Source organism: Schistocerca piceifrons, chromosome X (assembly GCF_021461385.2).
Source record: "Schistocerca piceifrons isolate TAMUIC-IGC-003096 chromosome X, iqSchPice1.1, whole genome shotgun sequence".
NCBI classification, from domain to species: Eukaryota; Metazoa; Arthropoda; class Insecta; order Orthoptera; family Acrididae; genus Schistocerca; species Schistocerca piceifrons.
Genome location: NC_060149.1, coordinates 308,027,918 through 308,047,727, shown reverse-complemented (window position 1 = coordinate 308,047,727; position 19,810 = coordinate 308,027,918). Strand labels below are relative to the sequence as shown.

General features: G+C 38.0%; 1 protein-coding gene across 1 annotated transcript in view; it reads left to right on the top strand.

Moving 5' to 3' along the window:
- The window catches only part of LOC124722327 (titin homolog), a 296,877-nt gene that overhangs the window by 259,978 nt on the left and 17,089 nt on the right, over positions 1-19,810 (top strand). Inside the window, exons 17-18 of the mRNA XM_047247504.1 lie at positions 3,097-3,308; positions 5,240-5,610. Of these exons, the coding sequence (XP_047103460.1) occupies positions 3,097-3,308; positions 5,240-5,610 (583 nt within the window). The remainder of the gene's footprint in view (positions 1-3,096; positions 3,309-5,239; positions 5,611-19,810) is intronic.

Sequence of the window (19,810 nt, the reverse complement as noted above, 5' to 3'; positions counted from 1 at the left end):
AGAGGATTATATATCGGGAGAAAAGAATATAAATCGTTTTATTATTATTGTTTTAATATTTATTCTTTCTATAGGTTTTTTAATTATTAGTCCTAATTTGATTAGAATTTTATTAGGATGAGATGGTTTAGGTTTAGTTTCTTATTGTTTAGTTATTTATTATCAAAATGTAAAATCTTATAGTGCGGGTATGTTAACTGCACTTTCTAATCGTATTGGTGATGTTGCTATTTTAATTTCTATTGCTTGAATATTGAATTTTGGTGGTTGAAATTATATTTATTATTATGATTTTATTTCTGATTCTTTTGAAATAAAGCTTATTACTATGTGGGTAATTGGTATTAGCACACATTAGTTTCCTAATGTAATTTCTTATGATACAAATAGTTTTAAATAAATGTGCTTTTCTGTATCTGCATTATATTTTGGTAAATAAGTGGTTAATATTAGATATTAAACCTTTTGTTTTGTATGAAGGTCACATTTTCTTTTTCTCACTTCTAACAATTTAAGAAATCCGGTGTTACTTCTGACAATATTATGAAAAGGATAGATTGCTACTCACCATATATTGGAGATGTTGGGTCACAGACAGGCACAACAGAAAGACTGCCGAATGAGTGAGCTTTCAACCTAAAGACCTTCTTCTAAAATAGACAACACAAACACATTCATGCAAGCACAACACACACACACTTACGAAGTGCTTGTGTGTGTGTGTGTGTGTGTGTGTGTGTGTGTGTGTTTTGTCTACTTATAAATTTGTCCAAAAGCTCACTCTTTTCCCCCCCACCCCCACCCCCACCCCACCACCTCCTCCCCCGCTTGTCTGCGACTCAACATCTCCACTGTATGGTGAGTAGCAATCGATTCTTCTCATAATATTGTCATTATTCCATCATGGATTTTCAAGTGTTACTTCTCTTATACATAAGGTTTTGAATTTGTGTAAGGGCGTTGAATGATTCACAGGATGAAAAGAACTGGTCAAATTTATAGACATTCCATTGATTTTGTTTACTTTACCCATCTTGTACAATATGTACTGAAAAAATTGTATTATTATTATGTGATTTACATAAGGGATTTAAGATTTAATGCTTTGTGTGCTAATGAGACAATGCACCAGAGAAAGGAGGGTAGTTTTTTTTTAATATTCATGTAGAAGACACGTGTTATGTTTTTTTGTTTTGTTTGTTATTATAGAGTTTGTGACTGTGCGAATAATAAGTAGTTTGTTTGAAAGTCAGAGTCATTTCTCCTGCATTATTTCCTGAATTCGTTTTGCAAAATGTTTAGCAGGTTACATTTACGAAAGAAAAAAAATCCATTTGATCAAGAATTACTCTTTCAAGTCCACTACCAAGTTTTGAGGTCAGTGACACTGAGCTGGATTTCTGTAAGTCTCTGGTTGCTTTCTTTTTATACCCTGTTGATATTGTGGAGATACTTAACAGGATATGAAAAATCCCGTGGCCATGTGAAGTGCTTCCTGAATGTGGTAGTGGTTTAGTGATATTTTTTCAGTTCTGCGTTCTTTAAATAAATTAGATAATATGTCAAACCAGCCAGTGGACATTTGTATTTTCAGCTTCAAAATAACTTCAGGATGTCACTAGCAACACTCCTGAAGCTTTGATCAAGTTCACTATCGATCCTGAATCATAATTCTGTATTAATTTCTTCTGTGAATTTCTCACATACTGTATGTAGTCTTTATACTCTCACTTCCCACATTTCTTGTCTACTACACACCATGAGTTTTTACTAACATTACTGATTCACTTATCACATCAGCATAACACTGTACTGTGAGTTCCATTAAAGGTTCCCTGTATGCTTTTTTCTAGGCTTTGCATTTTCTTTGGAAATCCAGCAGTTTGGTCCTTCATATCTCCCTTTAATTTGTTAATTTACTGCATTAATTTAATATTCTTGACATTGTCTTTTTACCCACTCAGATGATTAAAACTGTGGTTTAATATTTCATAAAATAATAAAATTTTCTTTTATAATTAAGTCACCATGTAGTACAGATAAAGTTCTGGGATCAGAGAGGTGGCTTTCAGCGGTTCTAAGCCCTAATTCCTCCCTGTTTAAATTTGTGTGGAAATGGTGAATACATGTCTGGGAGTCAGCTGTTGTGTGTGTTTATGATGAATTCACATGGATTCAGTTGTAGGACAATTAACTTGTCAGATTACCTAAAGTAGTGTGGATTATTGCTTGAAGAGGCTGTGTTAACATTTAGTGTAATCTGTCTTCTTACATGTTGAGCATTTATCAAGTAAACTGCAGTTGAATGAAAAATGCATCACCATATTAAGCTGTTCTTCCTTGGCTTTATTCTTAGTGCTGCTGACTCAAAGACCATCTTCTCTGCTAACTGCACTGCCAAATTATGTTTTTCGTACTGAACATTATTGCTAACGCGTGCGACTACATCTCCATCCATGTGCATTTTTGAACAATGTAAGCTCAAAGTTTTATACTTACTTAACTTAAAACTGCTAGTGTCTCCAGTTTTGCAGTCAAGTTCATCCACAATATACAGAATGTTTCATGTATGAGACTGGTGCACACCTGCAGTTTACACAGGATGTGTACTGGTATCTCCCTCGGGAAGCATAGCTGCTTGGCACATCTTCCCAAGTTGAGCATAAACTAACACGGAATGTGACCAAATCAAGTTTACCTTTATTTGCAACAGATACCCAGAATTGTGTATCTGAGCAGCAAGAGCAATTTGACCCTTAAGAATACATTATCAAGCATTTGTTAAATTTCGGCTATCAGAATTTTTGAAAACACAAGCCAACTACTGTCTTCTAACTCTTCAAGTGTATGAGGATTGTTTACCTACATCTTTCCATTTAACATAAGCCAGAGGTAGAAATCACATGAATTTAGATATGGGAAATGAAGAGTGGATTATCCTATCATCAAAAACACCTCATAATACTACAGTGTTTGTCTGGAAAGCATTGTCACCAATTCTATTCTAATGCTGCTGTTAGTGAACTGAAGTGTATCTGCCATGGCTAGTTGGAAGTATTTGTTAGCTCCCAACATAACCCACTTCATTTTCCTCAGAGCTTTCTGAAAGTCACGACGAGTCACTACGTCACTACAGCATGGAAGTCCAGGATGACGTTCATGATGAAACTCTTTCTGGACACTCTTCAACATGGAAAGCTGAAGACAGCATGATGTGTGTGCATGAACTTTTGAACACTGACTGTAGAATACCTGTTCCTCTGATAGCTCAGACTCTGGGTATATGCAAAATCATTGTCCAGGAGACTGTAACCAAACAACTGCAAATGAAGTAATTGTGTGCAAAACTGTTACCAAAAATTTTGACCATTAGCCACAAGTCCAGCCGAGTACTCATTTGTGAAGAACTTCTGGAATTGTGTTGAAATTTTGGAAAGTGTTGTAGTGGGAGATACGTTGTACGTTTTTGAATATGACACTGATACAAAGATACAGAACTCCAAATGGCACAACTGGCAGTCACCATCTGCAAGAAGGCCAGAAAAAGCATATCCAAAGTGAAGGCAATCGGGACTTTGTGACATTACATTCCGAACAAATCTTTTATCATAGATGTATCAATGGTGTGAGAGCTTGCATTTTCCTGCATAAAAGTAGATGTTTTTGTTAATTGTTAATTTTCTGAAAAATTTTGCTCTATAATAAGTCCAGTAATTTGTGTTGGACTAATTGCACTCACACTCCTGTTTTCACATCGTGCAGAGGTCCTCAACGTAACTGATAATGATTTACAAAAGTTCAACATTGATTGTTCTAACCTATTAAATTTCAGGCATGCAGCCATGCAAATCCCAACCCCTCTACTCGATTGTGTTGCAAGTTTGTGTATCCTAATAAATGCATCCGTACTTCATTGGAGGGGGGGGGGGGGGAGGGGGGGGGCAGCCTTTCTGGATCGATCTCTCCATCTTGTACAGCATGCAATAGTTAGTTGCAGTACTGATATCTAGCAACAATATCTCAATTGGTCAGTTGATGCACAACTGTTACTTTGTGAGATTTCAGTTTGAGTTCCTGCACAGCTCTATGAGTACATGCTACTGCCACGTTAGTCCAAAATGACACAATGATTTTCTTGGACTTCTTTCTGAAGCTTAGTTTGTTTTATCGTTGAAAATGTGTAATATAGTCAGTGCAGGTATCAGTGTCATTATGCGCCACATACTTTGCACTGGTTACACATATGACAAAATCACTGTCATACAATATTTCGCCTTCTAAGTCTACATCTTCTGTGATATTTTCTGTTCCCATTCCTGGCTTCAGCATGATTGAGACACCAAGTTCTTCCAGTAGCTTAGTTGTGTATGTAGAAAGTATGCTGTAAAAGTCAGTAGTATTCAACAGAATGTGAAATGTGCATTTCAGTGTAGTAACAAAAATAGAATTAAGTGTAAACTCGTGAAGTAAAAGTTAAAAAACAAGTTTCTAAGAGAATCACTCTGCTTGTAAACACGTAAGTGGCATAATACAGTTTATTCTCCATGTATTAATAAACCCAAATCTGTGGTTATATGTATAGTTCATAGAAATAGCAAATTGGCTGTCACACGGGAAGAGAGGGCTGATGTATGAGACACACATGTTATTCCTGGTCCAGATTTTCAAGTTGTTTAAAATGATTATTTACACTATACTATAGCAGAAATTCACCATTAAAATTTATTATGAAGAGTTGAATCCCAGCTGTCCTAACGTGTGTGTTCCAGAAATCATTGTATACAAATTCTGGAAAGGTTCTTTTAAGCTATAACAGCCAGTTATTGACCTTATTCTCACTGGGGTGTCCGCCCTGATAGCTTAGTGGTTAGTGCAGTGGTCAGTCATGCCAAGAGGCCTGGGTTCGATTCCCGGCTGGGTCGGAGATTTTCTCCGCCCAAGGACTGGGTGTTGTGTTGTCCTCATTATCATTTCATCATCATCAGTGGAAGGCAACGGGAAACCACCACTGGAATCACTTCCCTAGACACTTATGTGGTGGGCCCTCTGACAAGGCTTCCCCCATGACAAGACCTGCCGTAAGGCAGAACACAAAGTTAAGTTTTCACTGGGGTGAAATTAATAAAAGTTTTTTTTAATCATTCTTACAACTGGAGACATTTAAATTGTTCATCACTATAAATTAAGAACAATTGGTGTTTTACATATTTCTTCAAAACGATTCTGTTTTCTAATTTAGATTTTCTTCTTGCTACAGGGCCAGCTTGAAGGTGAAAGTGGTGGTGATGAAGATGGAAAGGATGTCAGTCCTACAGAAGAGAGAAAAATTGTGCCTAGTGGAGATGGTCACATGGATGTGGGGAATAAGGAGTCTATGGAGACAGAAAAGGGTACAGATGTGGTTCCCAGCAGTGTTGTAGAAAATGGGAAAACTGCTACTAGTGAACAATTGTTAACTGAGAATAGTAATGTGAAAACAGCAGAAATAAGTGGCAACCATGTAAATAGTAATAACACTAATCTTGAGCCTGTAACTCAGTTGCAGAACAGCAACGGGCATCGAAATGGCACTGAGTACAGAGAACTGGATTTTGGCAGTGTAGATAATGTGTGAGTATGGGACATTTATAAGACTACAGCCCTGTTTGTACAGCTTATTGGGGGGGGGGGGGGGGGGGCATCATATTTTCCCCTTATTTCTAGTTTCCTGTGACGATCACTGATGCTCCCATGTACAAAGGTTCACCTCCATATGTGATTTCTACCATAAATTTTGGAAATGCAATCAAGGTGTTACTGGAATTTTATTGTGAACAGCACTTCATTGGTTTTGTTTTTCCCTCTCTGCATCCTTCAGCCAGCAACATTCTCTCTCTCTCTCTCTCTCTCTCTCTCTCTCTCTCTCTCTCTCTCTCTCTCTCTGTGTGTGTGTGTGTGTGTGTGTGTGTGTGTGTGTGTGGGGGGGGGGGGGGGGAGGGGGGGGGGAGAGAGAGAGAGAGAGAGAGAGAGAGAGACTTCCATGTTGCAGTACATTTTAACTACATTAGTTTCAAAAATCGTCATAGCGAATAATATCCGTACTTGCTAACACCTACCACTATTTTTGAAAATTTTCAGCTTTCTTTACAGTTAAATACCTCTAGAACACAGTTACACTATGTAGCCCACAAACTGTGTACCTATTCTGCACAATTCTGATTACCAGTGAAATTCTTTCCTTTCATGTGAAGAATTAAACTTACAATTGACTTCGATATGTTTATGTATCCATACCATTTATATTTAATTTAGCGTACATTTGTGCCATATGATGTAAAACCAAATTACATGAAACCCGAAATATTAAAACAATATTTGTGCACAAGACATCATGTGTCCTTCATCTGTAACTGATCTGAGGAATTGAGGTTTTGCAGAATAAATACTGGATAATTTATTGCTCACCTTCCATAAATTATATACACAAACTTGCAGGATCTTAACATATCAGTTTATAATCAGGTTAGATTTTTGTACATGATAGAACTTCAGTTTTATTGATTTTATAAATTGTCGCAACTTTATATGTAGTTTGTACTTCCTTCACCACACAGAGTCTGTGGTGTTTTTGAGGGTGAAAGTGTCCTCCACACATTTCATTTGACTTCCGTTGTCAGTGAAGAAAGTAGTTCGGGTTCCCATTCTAAAAATTAAAAGTAATTTATGTGCCTATTGAATAAAGGAATCTTATTAGCATAGTGAAATATTCAGTTAAAGATTATTTATTGACAGTGGCAGCAAAACACAAAAATGAAAAGTATTTCCAGTTGTGACTGAATATGGCCTCTGTGCCAAGCAACTCATCACAGTAGCATCATAGGACTGTGAAGATGGCATGATACAGCTATGCGATGGCACAGTGAAGACAGTACAGCACAGCTCTGTGGCCATATTTGGTTTCTTATAGAAACACTATTCTTTGTATTTTGCTGTTACAGTCTATAAATATGTATCAAACAATGGAAAATATAGGATGGAAGTTAAAAATATTATGAAAAGGAAAGTTACTAATCACCATATAGTGGAGATGCAATACCTGTCCCATACATCCTCCCACCACCACCACCATCACTCCAGTCCAGTCACAAACATCACCTATCCCATCAATGGCAGGGCTACCTGTGAAACCAGTCATGTGATCTACAAGTTAAGCTGTCACCACTGTGCTGCATTCTATGTGGGCATGACAACCAACAAGTTGTCTGTCAACATGAATGGCCACCAACAAACTGTCACCAAGAAACAAGTGGACCACCCTGTTGCTGAGCACGCTGCCAAACACCAGTTTTTCTGAAGTGCGCTGGTGGAAACTTTCCCTGCAATATGTCCTATGTTCCCGTAACCCTCCTGGCCTCAACCTTCGTCATTGTCCTCACTCAATCAGCCCCTTCCCTGTTTCCATTCCAGCACTACACAGCCCTTATTCCACTATCACACCCAGTCTTTTTATTTCTCTCTCTTTCCATTACTCCCCACCCCCCCTCCACCCCATCCCCCACCCCCATCCTCACTGCTCCCCTGTCCTCTGTCTAACCTCCCGACTGCACATATAGTATATAGTTACCCTACAATCTCTCCACATCACCCCTGTGCACCACCCCCCCCCCTCCCCCAGCAGCACTTCACTGTCTGTCACCGCTACCCTACTATCCTTCTCCCTCCCCACCCCATCCTCCTCCTTACCCCCACCCAGTCACCACTCCCATCATGTACTGGTGATGCTGCTTGTAGTGTGGCTTCAGTTGCCCGAGACTGCAGTCGTGTGTGTGTGTGTGTGTGTGTGTGTGTGTGTGTGCGCGCGCATGTGTGTGCGCGTGCGTGTGCGTGTGTAATTTTTATCAAGGCCTTTCTGGCCGAAAGCTTTATTTGTGACGGTCTTTTTGTTGCGCCTATCTGCAACTCAGCATCTCCACTATATGGTGAGTAGTGACTTTCCTTTTCTTAGTATAGTGTATAAATATGTTTGCTCAACAAACATTTGAGGCAGTTGTACCACTTAGAAACATAAAATTACAATTTAGACGTAATTTTGTTTGAGAACCAAAAGAACACTCCTGTTGACAGTTGTGATCATATGAAACACAGTATGAGCAGTTTTTGCTTGGGCTGACTTTACTGATAGGAAAAAAAATGAAATTAAAAAAGCTAAAGAACTGCAAGAGAAAGGCACCTAATAACACAGGAAGGGCATCTGATATGTTTACTGTTTAAACTGTGGGCAAACACTTCGTGTCCCGTATTAATATACCTCAATTCGTAGCTGTATTAAGTGGTGGTGGGATAATGCTGGTTCTGATATTTCAAGTTATGCAAGTAGAATATTACAGCTTGAGTGGTATAGTGTACTATTATTATTATTGTGATTATAATAATTATAATTGTTATTGTTGTTGTTATTTGTTGTCATTTGTTAGTTAGGAAAAGTAGTCTAATATTTAAAGAAAGACATCATTCCACTGGGCTGTACTTAAAAATTGTACATTTTAAGCAATACTAGTTTAGAGCTTGGTTCATTTTCAAGTGCTTATATAACAGATGTGGGTATATCGTCCTCATCAAATGGAAGTCTCTTGCTATTGGTAGGTGTTTTTTGTGGCTATACATTGCAAGATCATGCACTTTAATGATTGTGCTATGCATAACTATGCGTGGTGTGTGACTGCTATTTGGAGACCATGATTTCTGTTGTAAATGCAACTGAGAATGAGCCACGCTCAAAGAATAGTAATAATCAATAAAGCACAGTTTTAAAATACAGCCTGGTGGAACAGTCTTCCTTTCAAATTTATCAAGGCTGTCAAGCCCACCCAGAAGTAGTTGAGGGTGATATTTTATTCATTTTCTTGAGCAGTACTTACTCAGAATTTATTTTTACTGAATCATTTTGGCAGAAGGTTCCACAGTTGACTGAAATACCTGCTTCTTAATGGACAATCCTGTACTATGTAACTGATGTGTTTCAGTATCCAGCCTATAGCTTTCAGATAGTTTTCTTTGAATAACTGAGAAGACTTAGTCCCAGTTGTTCCAATTATATTTTAATTATGTTTAATCCAGAATTACAGTAAAATAACTTGATAGCTGTAGCTTCAACATACATGAGGGACTAGAATTAACCTTTCTGTTAAAGATTTTAACTTATTGTTTTTCATTATGGAGGTTTATTCATAAATTAATTACTATTTACATTTCAAAAGCCGAAGAATTATGTCTTTGTTGGCTCTGACTCACCTGCAACACTTCACTCCATTTTGTGTTCTGCTTTATCATGCAGTTGCTATGAGATGAGTATGTTTGAACTGACTCCCCCTCTCGCCCCACCCTGCACACACGTTGTCAGTGAGTGGTAATATTTCATGACTTGAAATGAAGCACCACTGTAAATTGTACTGCCAAATTTCAGTGTTAGATGTGGAGGGGTGTTTTTATTGTTTGGATATTAGTAATGTATTCTCAAAGTTTATTCCCTGCATCTGAGCCTTCAGTCAACAGCTGCACCATGTGCACAATTTGTCATGTATTGACTACAACACTTTTTCTAAGACCAGTGCCCCAAAAATACATGTCTTATATAAAAAAAATTAACTTCAAAAGGAGCAGCCTGGTTCAAAAATTCATTTGAGATCCACCTAGTATTATTTCAAAATTTCAGACAGTTTTTACATGTATATTGCACATAGCTAATAGGTAAATAGAAGTCTTAAAAAGTTCGCAACTAATTTTGTTAGGTTTTATCACCTTTCTGTTGTGTTTCATGGTCATGTTCACACATCACACAATTAATAGACTGCAATATAATTCAACTATGTAAGGATGGAATTTTGAAGTCATAAACTGATCACGGTGGATTTTCAAATAACAATTTAATTAATATTTGCAACTGGTTGCTGTTCTTCTTCTTCTTTCTTTTTTTTCATGTAAATAAATTTTTTGGTATGTAGCCAAATTTTTTTCGATGTAACTACAAGTTAGTTCAAGAAAATGTATACACTTTAAAACTGGCTGTACTAATCGTACACTTCGAAGTCACAGTGGGTACAGGTTGAACATGTAGTACAGTGGTCGAACAACAGATGGCAATAGGGTTGCGATATGCTGATGTCAGTGTACAAACTGAAGCCGTGGTGCAAACGTGACTGACATTTGAGCAGTGAAAATATTTTCTCAAATGGTATTGGAACTTGGAGAACATCAGTGAAGTGCAGTGACATTGGGGGCAGGAATTTGGAACTGAACCACTAACACGCTTAAGCATCACTCACCTTCACGGTATGTTCCAAACTGCAGGAACAATCACGAATATGCATCAGTGAAGATCATGCCGGCCACTCACAGCAGCAGGTGAAGAGTCTTCTGCTCAGGTGTTGGATGCATTCACATACTCCCCACAGAGATCAACACAACAATGTGCACGTGAAACAGGCATAAATAGTGTGAGCAGAAGTCATATTTTCCACAAAGTGAAGAAGCAGAAAGTTTACATTCCGCAGTTGTTACATTGAATGAGGGCGACTGAGAACAAAACGAGTCAGTTGAGTGAACGGTTCCTAGTGCATATTGAACGTGACGCTAATTTTGTTTTCAGTGTGGTGTAGTTTGATGAAGCACAGTTTAAATTAAATGGCACGGTAAACAGGCATAACTGTGTGTACTGGGCTCCCTAAAATCCGTATGTTTGTTGAGCGAGTGGTCAGTGTTCTGGGACGTAATGTCTGGTGCAGGTTATCGTCGAGGGGACTGACTGGAAATTTCTTTTTAAAAGGTAAAATTACTGGCGAGAGATGCTGGACTCGTTAATTTTACCGTGCATTTGTCCTTTCTTTGGTGATGAATCTTCTTTCTTTCAATAAGATGGTGCCCCGTCACGCTTGCATAGGCATCTGTGCACCTATCTGGATATCAGTGCAACAGCTACAGGGATACTCTGCAAATCACACGTAAGTGCCTGGCAGAGGGTTCATTTAACCACCTTCACAATAATTCTCTATTATTCCACTCTCAAATAGAGTGTGGGAAAAATGAACATCTATATATTTCCTTGCAAGAACTGATTTCCCTTATTTTGTTATGATGATCATTTCTCACTATGTAGGTCAGTATCAACAAAATATTTTCACATTCGAAGGAGAAAGTTGGTGATTGAAATTCTGTGAGACAGTTGCGCCGCAACAAGAAATGCCTTTGTGTTAATGGTGTCCACCCCAAATTCTGTATCATCTCCACGACACTCTCTCCACTATTTCTCAACTATACAAAATGTGCTGTCCTTTTGTGAATTTTCTCGATGTGCTCTGTTAACCCCATCTACTAAGGATCCCACACCGCACTGCAGTGCTCCAGAAGCGGACGGACAAGCATAGTGTAGGCAATCTCTTTAGTAGATCCTTTGCATCTTCAAATAAAACACAGTCTTTGGTTCGCCTTCTCCACAACATTTTATATGTGCACTTTCCAGTTTTAGTTGTGTGTAATTGGAATTCTTAGGTATTTAGTTGAATTTATGGCCTTTAGGTTTGATTAATTTATCATGTAACCGAAGTTTATCGGATTCCTTTTAACACTCGTGTGGATGACCTCCCACTTTTCATTATTTAGGGACAGTTGCTAATTTTTGCAGCGTACAGATATCTTGTCTAAATCATTTTGCAATTTGTTTTGGTCTTCTGATGACTTTACTAGGCAGTAAACGACAGCATCAGGGAACGCCAGAAATCGCTTCTGTTTTACTCGATGACTTTCCATCAATTACAACAAACTTTGACCTCCCTGACAGGAAATCGCGAATCCAGTCATGTAACTGATACAATATTCCGTAAGTACGCAATTTGATTGCATTCCACTTGTTGAGGTACAATGTCGAAAGCCTTCTGGAAATCTATAAATACGAAATCAATTTGAAATCCCTTGTCAATAGCACTCAACACTACGTGTGACTAAAGAGCTAGTTGTGTTTCACAAGAACAATATTTTCCAACTCCCATGTTGACTGTGTGTCAATAAACCACTCTCTTTGAGGTAATTTATAATGTTCATTTGCAATATGTGTTCCAAAATCCTGCTCCATGTCGACATTAATGATAAGGGCCTTATTCAGCTCATTACCCCTATTGCCTTTCTTGAATATACGTGTGACCTGTGCCATTTTCCAGTCTTCGGGTACTGATCTTTCGTTGAGCAAGCAGTGGTATATGACTGTTCAGTATGGAGCTATTGCATCATCATACTCTGATTGGATTGGATGAAAGGGTGCCATGGAGCACGCTGCATGTTCGCCTTTATTTGACCTCACTTGATTTTTACTTGTCGGGTACCCTTAAGAACGTAATATACAGCAGGAAGCCACGCACACTAGCAGAACTGCGCAATGAAATTAAAATGGCTTCTCAAGCAATTCCTGTTGCTGCTTTGGAAGACATGACCTTGAGTATGCAGCATCATGCTCAGAAGTGTTTGAGGCAGTTGGTTTGCACTTTGAACTCTTATTGTAATTGTTTAACATTGAGTCACTATAGTACTGATGATAATATATAAAGTTTTCACTATCACAGTGCGTATAAAAACATTCAACAGCATAGATCACATAAAAATATTTCTTTATTCAAGACAACAGGTTTCAACATACTTTACTGTCATGTTCAGGTCTTAAAAATCTTTTTGTTGTGAAATATGTGCATTTTATGTTGAACATCGTGGCAAGTTGTCAAGTGGATAACAATCAGCCCATTATCCACTTGACAACTTGCCATGAGGTTCAGTGTCAAATAAACACGTTTTACAACAAAGAGATTTTTAAGTCCTGAAAATGACAGCAAAATCTGTCGAACCCAGTTGTCTTACATCAAGAAATATTTTTGCAATCTAAGCTGTTGAATCTTTTTTAGCAAGTAAAACAGATCACGCCTTCACTACTCTCAAAATGAAAAATTTCAAAGTATGTATACATTTTTTGATCTATCCTACATTTATAACACATTGGTGCTGATACATGTCTCGGTTGAACATTTGTAACAAATTAAAACTACATTTCAGACTGGAACTCATTCAGATACCAGCTTTTAAGTCAAACTCGCCATTTAATCCTCTCTCCCCCTGATGCTAGCACTGCAGAATTCTGGGATAGCCTATGGGAGTTTGGAACCTGTAGAAAGTAACTATTGGCACACTGAAGATTTTAGTCTGATGCTCCGAGCTGCAGCTACTAGAGTGCTGTCTGTGAAAGGTAGTTACTTCTTTTTTGAGTTCCTGTTAATGTGCAGTATTAACTTGTTACAAATTTTCATTCCAGATTGTACTCTGTTGTTAATCAACAGTTGCCAGCACAGAAGTTCACATTATTTTTTTGGATATTAAAAGAATTATAATCAATAAGAAGAATCCATTTTACATCCAAGAAAACAATGGTCACACCTTCCAGCAGTTGATATAGACTGCCTTTTATGATGCAGATGCACTGCTATCAACCTATGCTCCAATTTATGGTTTGTCTATGGTGTGAATTACTGGACCAAAGTTATTTTTCAATGTAACAAGAGGCACAAAAACATTGAAGTAGGCAGCAGTATTGCAGCTGCAGTGGTAATTTTATTTAGGTGTGTGTTCTTCAAGATTATTATGATTGTAACTGCAGAGATAAACAGATTTAAAAGGTTCAACCATTGCTGACAAATTGGATTTTTATTTTCACTTTCAGTGATCATTCAACAAATGAGGCAGCCACTTTACACAATGGCCTCTTTTTCTTAATTCTGCCTGTAAAATGTGCTGTACTCTTTCCAATATGCCTGTGGTGTTAGCTCAAACTGTTGATAAACCATCCAAAACAAGGATCTTTATGCTGGATTGGTATTCTAGTTCATTTATTTGAATGAGAAATATTCTTATTCACCAATGGTGTAATACCACATTACACACTTTCTCAATGTTTTTGTCTCTGGCATTAGTTAGTGGAGGTCCTTCATGTGAACTATCTTCACAGTAAGTTCAGCCACTTTGAACTGAGCTGCCCATTTCTAAACTGTTGAAATGAAGTAGCTAACTGTAAATATTCACCAACTTTGTAAGAATATGGATTGTTGAGCAAACATCCAAAACAAGAATGTTTATGCTGCATTGGTATTCTAGTTCATTCGTTTGAATAAAAAACACCATCATAACTATTTCACAAATCCGTACAAAAAATCTATTCAGCAGATCAATTTGACACACAAGTTACATGATTGGGAAATATGCATGAGTATAGCAGAAACAAAATTTTGTTGATATCAGTGCCATTTTTCTACTAGGCTGAGAACCTTATGTAGCTCTCTCATAATACTTTCATTTATTTATTTACAGGGGAAACACCAAAAACAAAACATATTACCATGCTTAATACATAGTACGAAATGCATTGGCATTCAAAACAGCTTCCAATCAGCTCAGAATGGATAAATATAGCTCACATACAGTTTTCAAGACAATTTTGTACCATTCTTCCTGAAAAACAGTGGCAAGTTCAGGTAATAATGGATGTGGACAGTGGTCACACACCCTTCTCTCCAAAGTATACCACAGAGGCTCAATAGTATTGAGATCTGGTGACTGTGGTGTCCTGGAGAGATGAGAGAATTCATCCTCATGCTCACAAAATCAGTTTTTGTCAATGTGAGCTATATGGAAAGGGGCTCTGTCATCTTGGAACACAGCATCACTATTGGGGAACAAACATTGTACCATGGGATAGACCTGCTCAACCAAAATAGTCACATAATCTATGGCAGTAACGTGACCCACGAGAGTAACCGTGGGGCCCGTGGAATACCACTATGTGGTTGCCGAAGTCATCACTTTACTCTTGCCATGTTTCATTCTTTGGACGGATGCATGGCCAGAAGCTTGAAACAGTGTGAAACAGAACTCGCACAACCACTGTCCATAGTCAAGGATTTATTGACTTTGGCGCCGCATTTTCCTCTTACGAGTGTTTGCACTACTGATGAATGGTTTTGAAATTGTAGCTGGCTCCTCAATTCCATGCTTATGGGGCTCCCTTCATGTTGTTTTGGTGCTGACGTGGTCTGCGAGTTCTGCAGTAACTTTTGCAGCTGTTGTCCTCTTCGTTTTCATCACAATCCTGTTCAGTGACCATCTATCACAATCACTCAACACATACTTTCGTCCACATTGTGACTTGGTGGATGGTGTTTTTCTGCTTTCCCTGTATGTGATATAAATCTTTGATATGGTGCCTCTTGAAAGTCCAAACATGTCAGCTCCATTGGTTGTAGAAGAACCCACTATATGAGCACCAACAATTTGCCCACATTTGTGTTCACTTAGATCCAACATAATGTGCTCACAACTACACAGAACACTATTCTGACCATTATTGATGCTTGTGTCATATTGAAGACTTTGCAGAGATGCCATTCATGGGCAAATATAGCAGCACAACGTGCAGGCTTGGCTAGCATCCGCATTTATGTTCAAGCAGTGTTGCCCAACCCTCATGTTTATTTATTTTGTAAGCAACTTTGTGGACCATGAAACATTCTGCTCCCGTGTGGGAAGTGTGTTACACAAGTGAAATGTATGTCTGTCACATGAGTCGGCGTGAAGGTTATGATTCATAACTTATTCTGAGCAGAGAACTGTAACATGTGAGATGTCATAAAAACCATGCACTACAGCATGACATAAACATTAATGTTCTTTAGTCCCATTTTACACCTGTTTATGGCATACAGTGGTAGCATTATATGTCAAGAATTTCAGTTGGTTATAGACCTGCTCAACCAAAATGGTCACATAATCCATGGCAGTTATGTGACCTTTGAGAGTAACCAGGGGGCCCCTGGAATACCACTGTATGATTGCCCACATTATCACCAAACTCTTGCCGCGTCTCTCTCTCTCTATCTATCTATCTGGCTTTCCATCTCCTCCCCCCCCCCCCCCCCCCAATACTCTTTCTCAAATGACGCAGCCATATTTTTGAAATTCACATGTATCTGTAGTGCATAGTTTCATAAATGGTTTCAAATATTAAAATATGCTGCTGTATTTGAACCTATTAATTAAGATTAATTCCTATTTTTTCCAATAAATTGAATTAAAAGGGGAGCAAACACTTAGAAACAGCATAATTAAATGGCATCTTTTCTCCTTGAAATATTATAATCAATACATTCCCTGTGCCTCTTCTGCAGATTAATCTTAGTTGCTTAGCACCTGATGAAAAGGTGTTAACAGTTTTGAAGTGAACACACCTGAGATTGGTTTCAGAATGATATCAATTGAAGCAATCACCTCCAGTTAATTTTACTCATTAGATGGATGAGGTTATTTAAGAAGTAATTTTAAATGCATTTTTTTGATACTTAAGAATGGCTAATTCCTGTTACGTTTGGTATCCAGTCTTGACGGACATGTCTTTGGCAACATTCATTCACTGTCATAACCTCTCCATTCAGTCTGTTCCATAGTGGAATAAAACCCATTACAGACATAGTCACACCAAACAATAATCAGTTTTAAATAAGCCTGATAACTAACCATTGAAACCAAACTGGATAAAAGGCATCTGCTGCTCAGATCAGTGGAGTAAAACTAATAATTGATGTGTGTGTGTGTGTGTGTGTGTGTGTGTGTGTGTGTGTGTGTGTGTGAGAGAGAGAGAGAGAGAGAGAGAGAGAGAGAGAGAGAGAGAGAGAGAGAGAGAGTGTGTTCATATTACAGCAAGAAATAGTCCAAAATTGTTTAAAAAGTCAGTCAGGCTGCCCAAGCAGTACACACATGAGTAATCTGGAAAATACAACTAGGAGCAGTATGCATATTGGTCTATTTACATTACAGGCACTATATAACACTGCAGGGTTTGGTCACTCACTCTAATCCCTGTAACGTATAAGCACCATTACACTGCATATGGCTAGTCTTAAAACTTATGTGTTGTGGTGAGTCATCATGTATAGTCTCAGCATTTTCTGATCTAAACATCACTGAAAGTTAATGTAAAAACTGAGTAACACATTTCCAACACTTTTAATCAGCAACCCTAATCATAACAGTGGTTTTGCACACACACACAGAAAGTTATTGTTTATTGTGGTCTTCCCTTGTCAACCTGACACTAGACTTCCCTAAATCAGTTGTGGTGAATGCTGAGATGCGTCTTTTGGAAAAGGCACAGCTGATCTCGTACCATGTCTGTATCAAATCCAAGCTTGTGCTCAATCTCTAATGACCTCACAATCTCCCTTTCAGGCTGTGTAAAAGACTGAGAAGGGGCTGAGAGGAAGTGAGGTAATGAGAGTGTAGAAGAATTGCAAGTGTGTGTGTGTGTGTTTGACACAATAGTAACATGTAAAATATATATCAAGAAAAACACATCCCTGAAACACGAAATTCCCAGTATAAGAAAACATCTGAAGTCAAAACACCACTAGAAGTAATAAAGGCATACATGTTGCAGAACACACATTGTGGTGTGAACACTGCAGTTTGAAGCCAAAACTGAATTGCAAAATAACATGAAAAAGGAAAAAAAAGTTTAGTTTTTAGTGTTAAGGGTAGCAGTAGCATAAAAGGAAGAAGGAAGATTAAGCTTATGTACCATCAGTGGCGAGGTCATTTGTGAAGGGGCAAAAGCTTAGAAAGGGGAAAGAATTGGATGTTTCCATTTCATAAGATCCAACCAGGCATTTGCTCTAAGTTATTTAGGGAACCACTACTAGTAGCATAGTTAAATTGTGCAGTATTTACTGTTTACAGCCGTCAACTGTGAGATTGATTTGATTCTTATTAATTGACAGCTCTCCATTCAGCATAACTTCCACTACCTACATCATCCATGATCTGCCTCATATACTCATATTTACTACTCAGTTACAAAAAGGCAATTCGTTATTGAGTGAAGTTGGTACGATCTTGGACTTGCATACAGTAGGAGTTTGGCTGACATCCTGGTCTAGCCATCTAGATTTATCTTTTCTGTGATTTCCATAAAGTGCGTGAGGCAAATGTTAAGAAAAGGCAACAGACAATTTGCTGCCTCCTTGTTAACAAATTAAGGACTGTTCTCTTCCTCAGTTGACCTTGTCATTTATGTGACATTAAAACCTAATTGTCTTTCTTTCCTGTAAACTGGCAAACATATTCTTATGTGTATGGTGAAAGTAGTAGAGGAAGATCACTATAAGAAATATTTCTCTGGAGCATATTTCAAAACATGTTCTGATGTTTTCTAACAATACGTACCATTTTAATTTAACCATTGAAACCACACATCTATTGTGTCATATGATATTGCAAAGTTTTACGTAGGCTACAAATAATGGTAAAGGCAACCACTTACCATATAGTTGAAGCTCTGAGTAGTCTACAGGACTGTAGATAAAGGTTGAAAATGTCATTGAGCTTTTGACCAGTATCATCTTCAGAGTTAACTACCCCCTTACTACAGTCGTGCCACATTATCGGGACTATGTAATTAGTTGGCACTGTGTGTGTGTGTGTGTGTGTGTGTGTGTGTGTGTGCGTGTGTGTGTTTGATGTCTCAGCTATATGTAAAGTGGTTTCCTTTACTCTTCCATTATTTACTTCAATTGTTATGGTAACAGTATGGAGTGTTACACATCCTAGAATGTGCCTCACCTCCAGCAAAAACTACATGCAAATGGTTTATAGATCATTGTTTGAAAACTGGATCTTTGACATTTTGATCAAGAGGACACTATATTTTTCTTAAAATGGAAAGGCTATTCTAAGTTGCTTTTAAATCTTTATGAGATTGGGAGGAAATGCAAACTTTGTTACCTAAACAAACCTGTTTGCACTATTTAATAGAGGAATCATTTGCTTCCAAGATCTGAAGTTGGTCCAGGTGTTAAACAATTACCCCAATGTGACCTGTATTTGATGGGTTGGTGTAGCCATTCAAATGAATATGAATCATGTATTGTTTCCAGAGTTGTGTTTGAAATACACAGTTTGTACATACATACATGAAAACTTCCAGTACAAGGCAGATGATACACATAACTCCTCACCCTCCTCTCCTCTGATTTTACTGTAGTTTCTGGCATAGACTCTGTCCTAGAGAGAGAGAGAGAGAGAGAGAGAGAGAGAGAGAGAGAGAGAGAGCGCAGAAAAGGTCACTTACTCCACAGAGCTCTTCACCAAGTATTATCTTTCTGGAGATAATAGACTATCGCTTTCCTGTGAACCATGAAAAGTCATACCATGTGTGGAGCAACTACAATTAATTTAGAACCCAAATTGTGGTACAGCATGCTGTTTTCATATTCGTATAGATGGAAAAAATTATGGTACCAAAAAAATACTGACACAGTGTGTCCTTTTTCTTTAAGTGGCTCCACAGTAAGTTGCATAATGCAGAAATGGTAGTATTCCTGCCCGAGTTTCATACTTTCATAGTATTGTTGTAATTGTCACTGTATAGAGAAAAATTTCTGCCTCATGCGGGGACCATCCTTTAAAATATAGTTCAAGTATTTCACTGCGTAGACATCAGTGCTGGTAGTATTTAAAACCCTTTTCTTCTGAAGCCGTGGGTAAATATAGTATTCTGAATGTATGAAAACCGGTGGAATTGGTAAGACATTTTCAGACTTTAACTTGAAGGTATTTCAGTTTTTGCTACACAGTGGAGACCTGGATAGAATTGGAAGTAAAATGTGAGTTTTCGCTTTCCCTTGAGTTCCAGAGAATTGTTTTTGGTACTTCTCGGCAGAATTACACTCTAGAGAAAAATATGCCAGGTATTCATTAA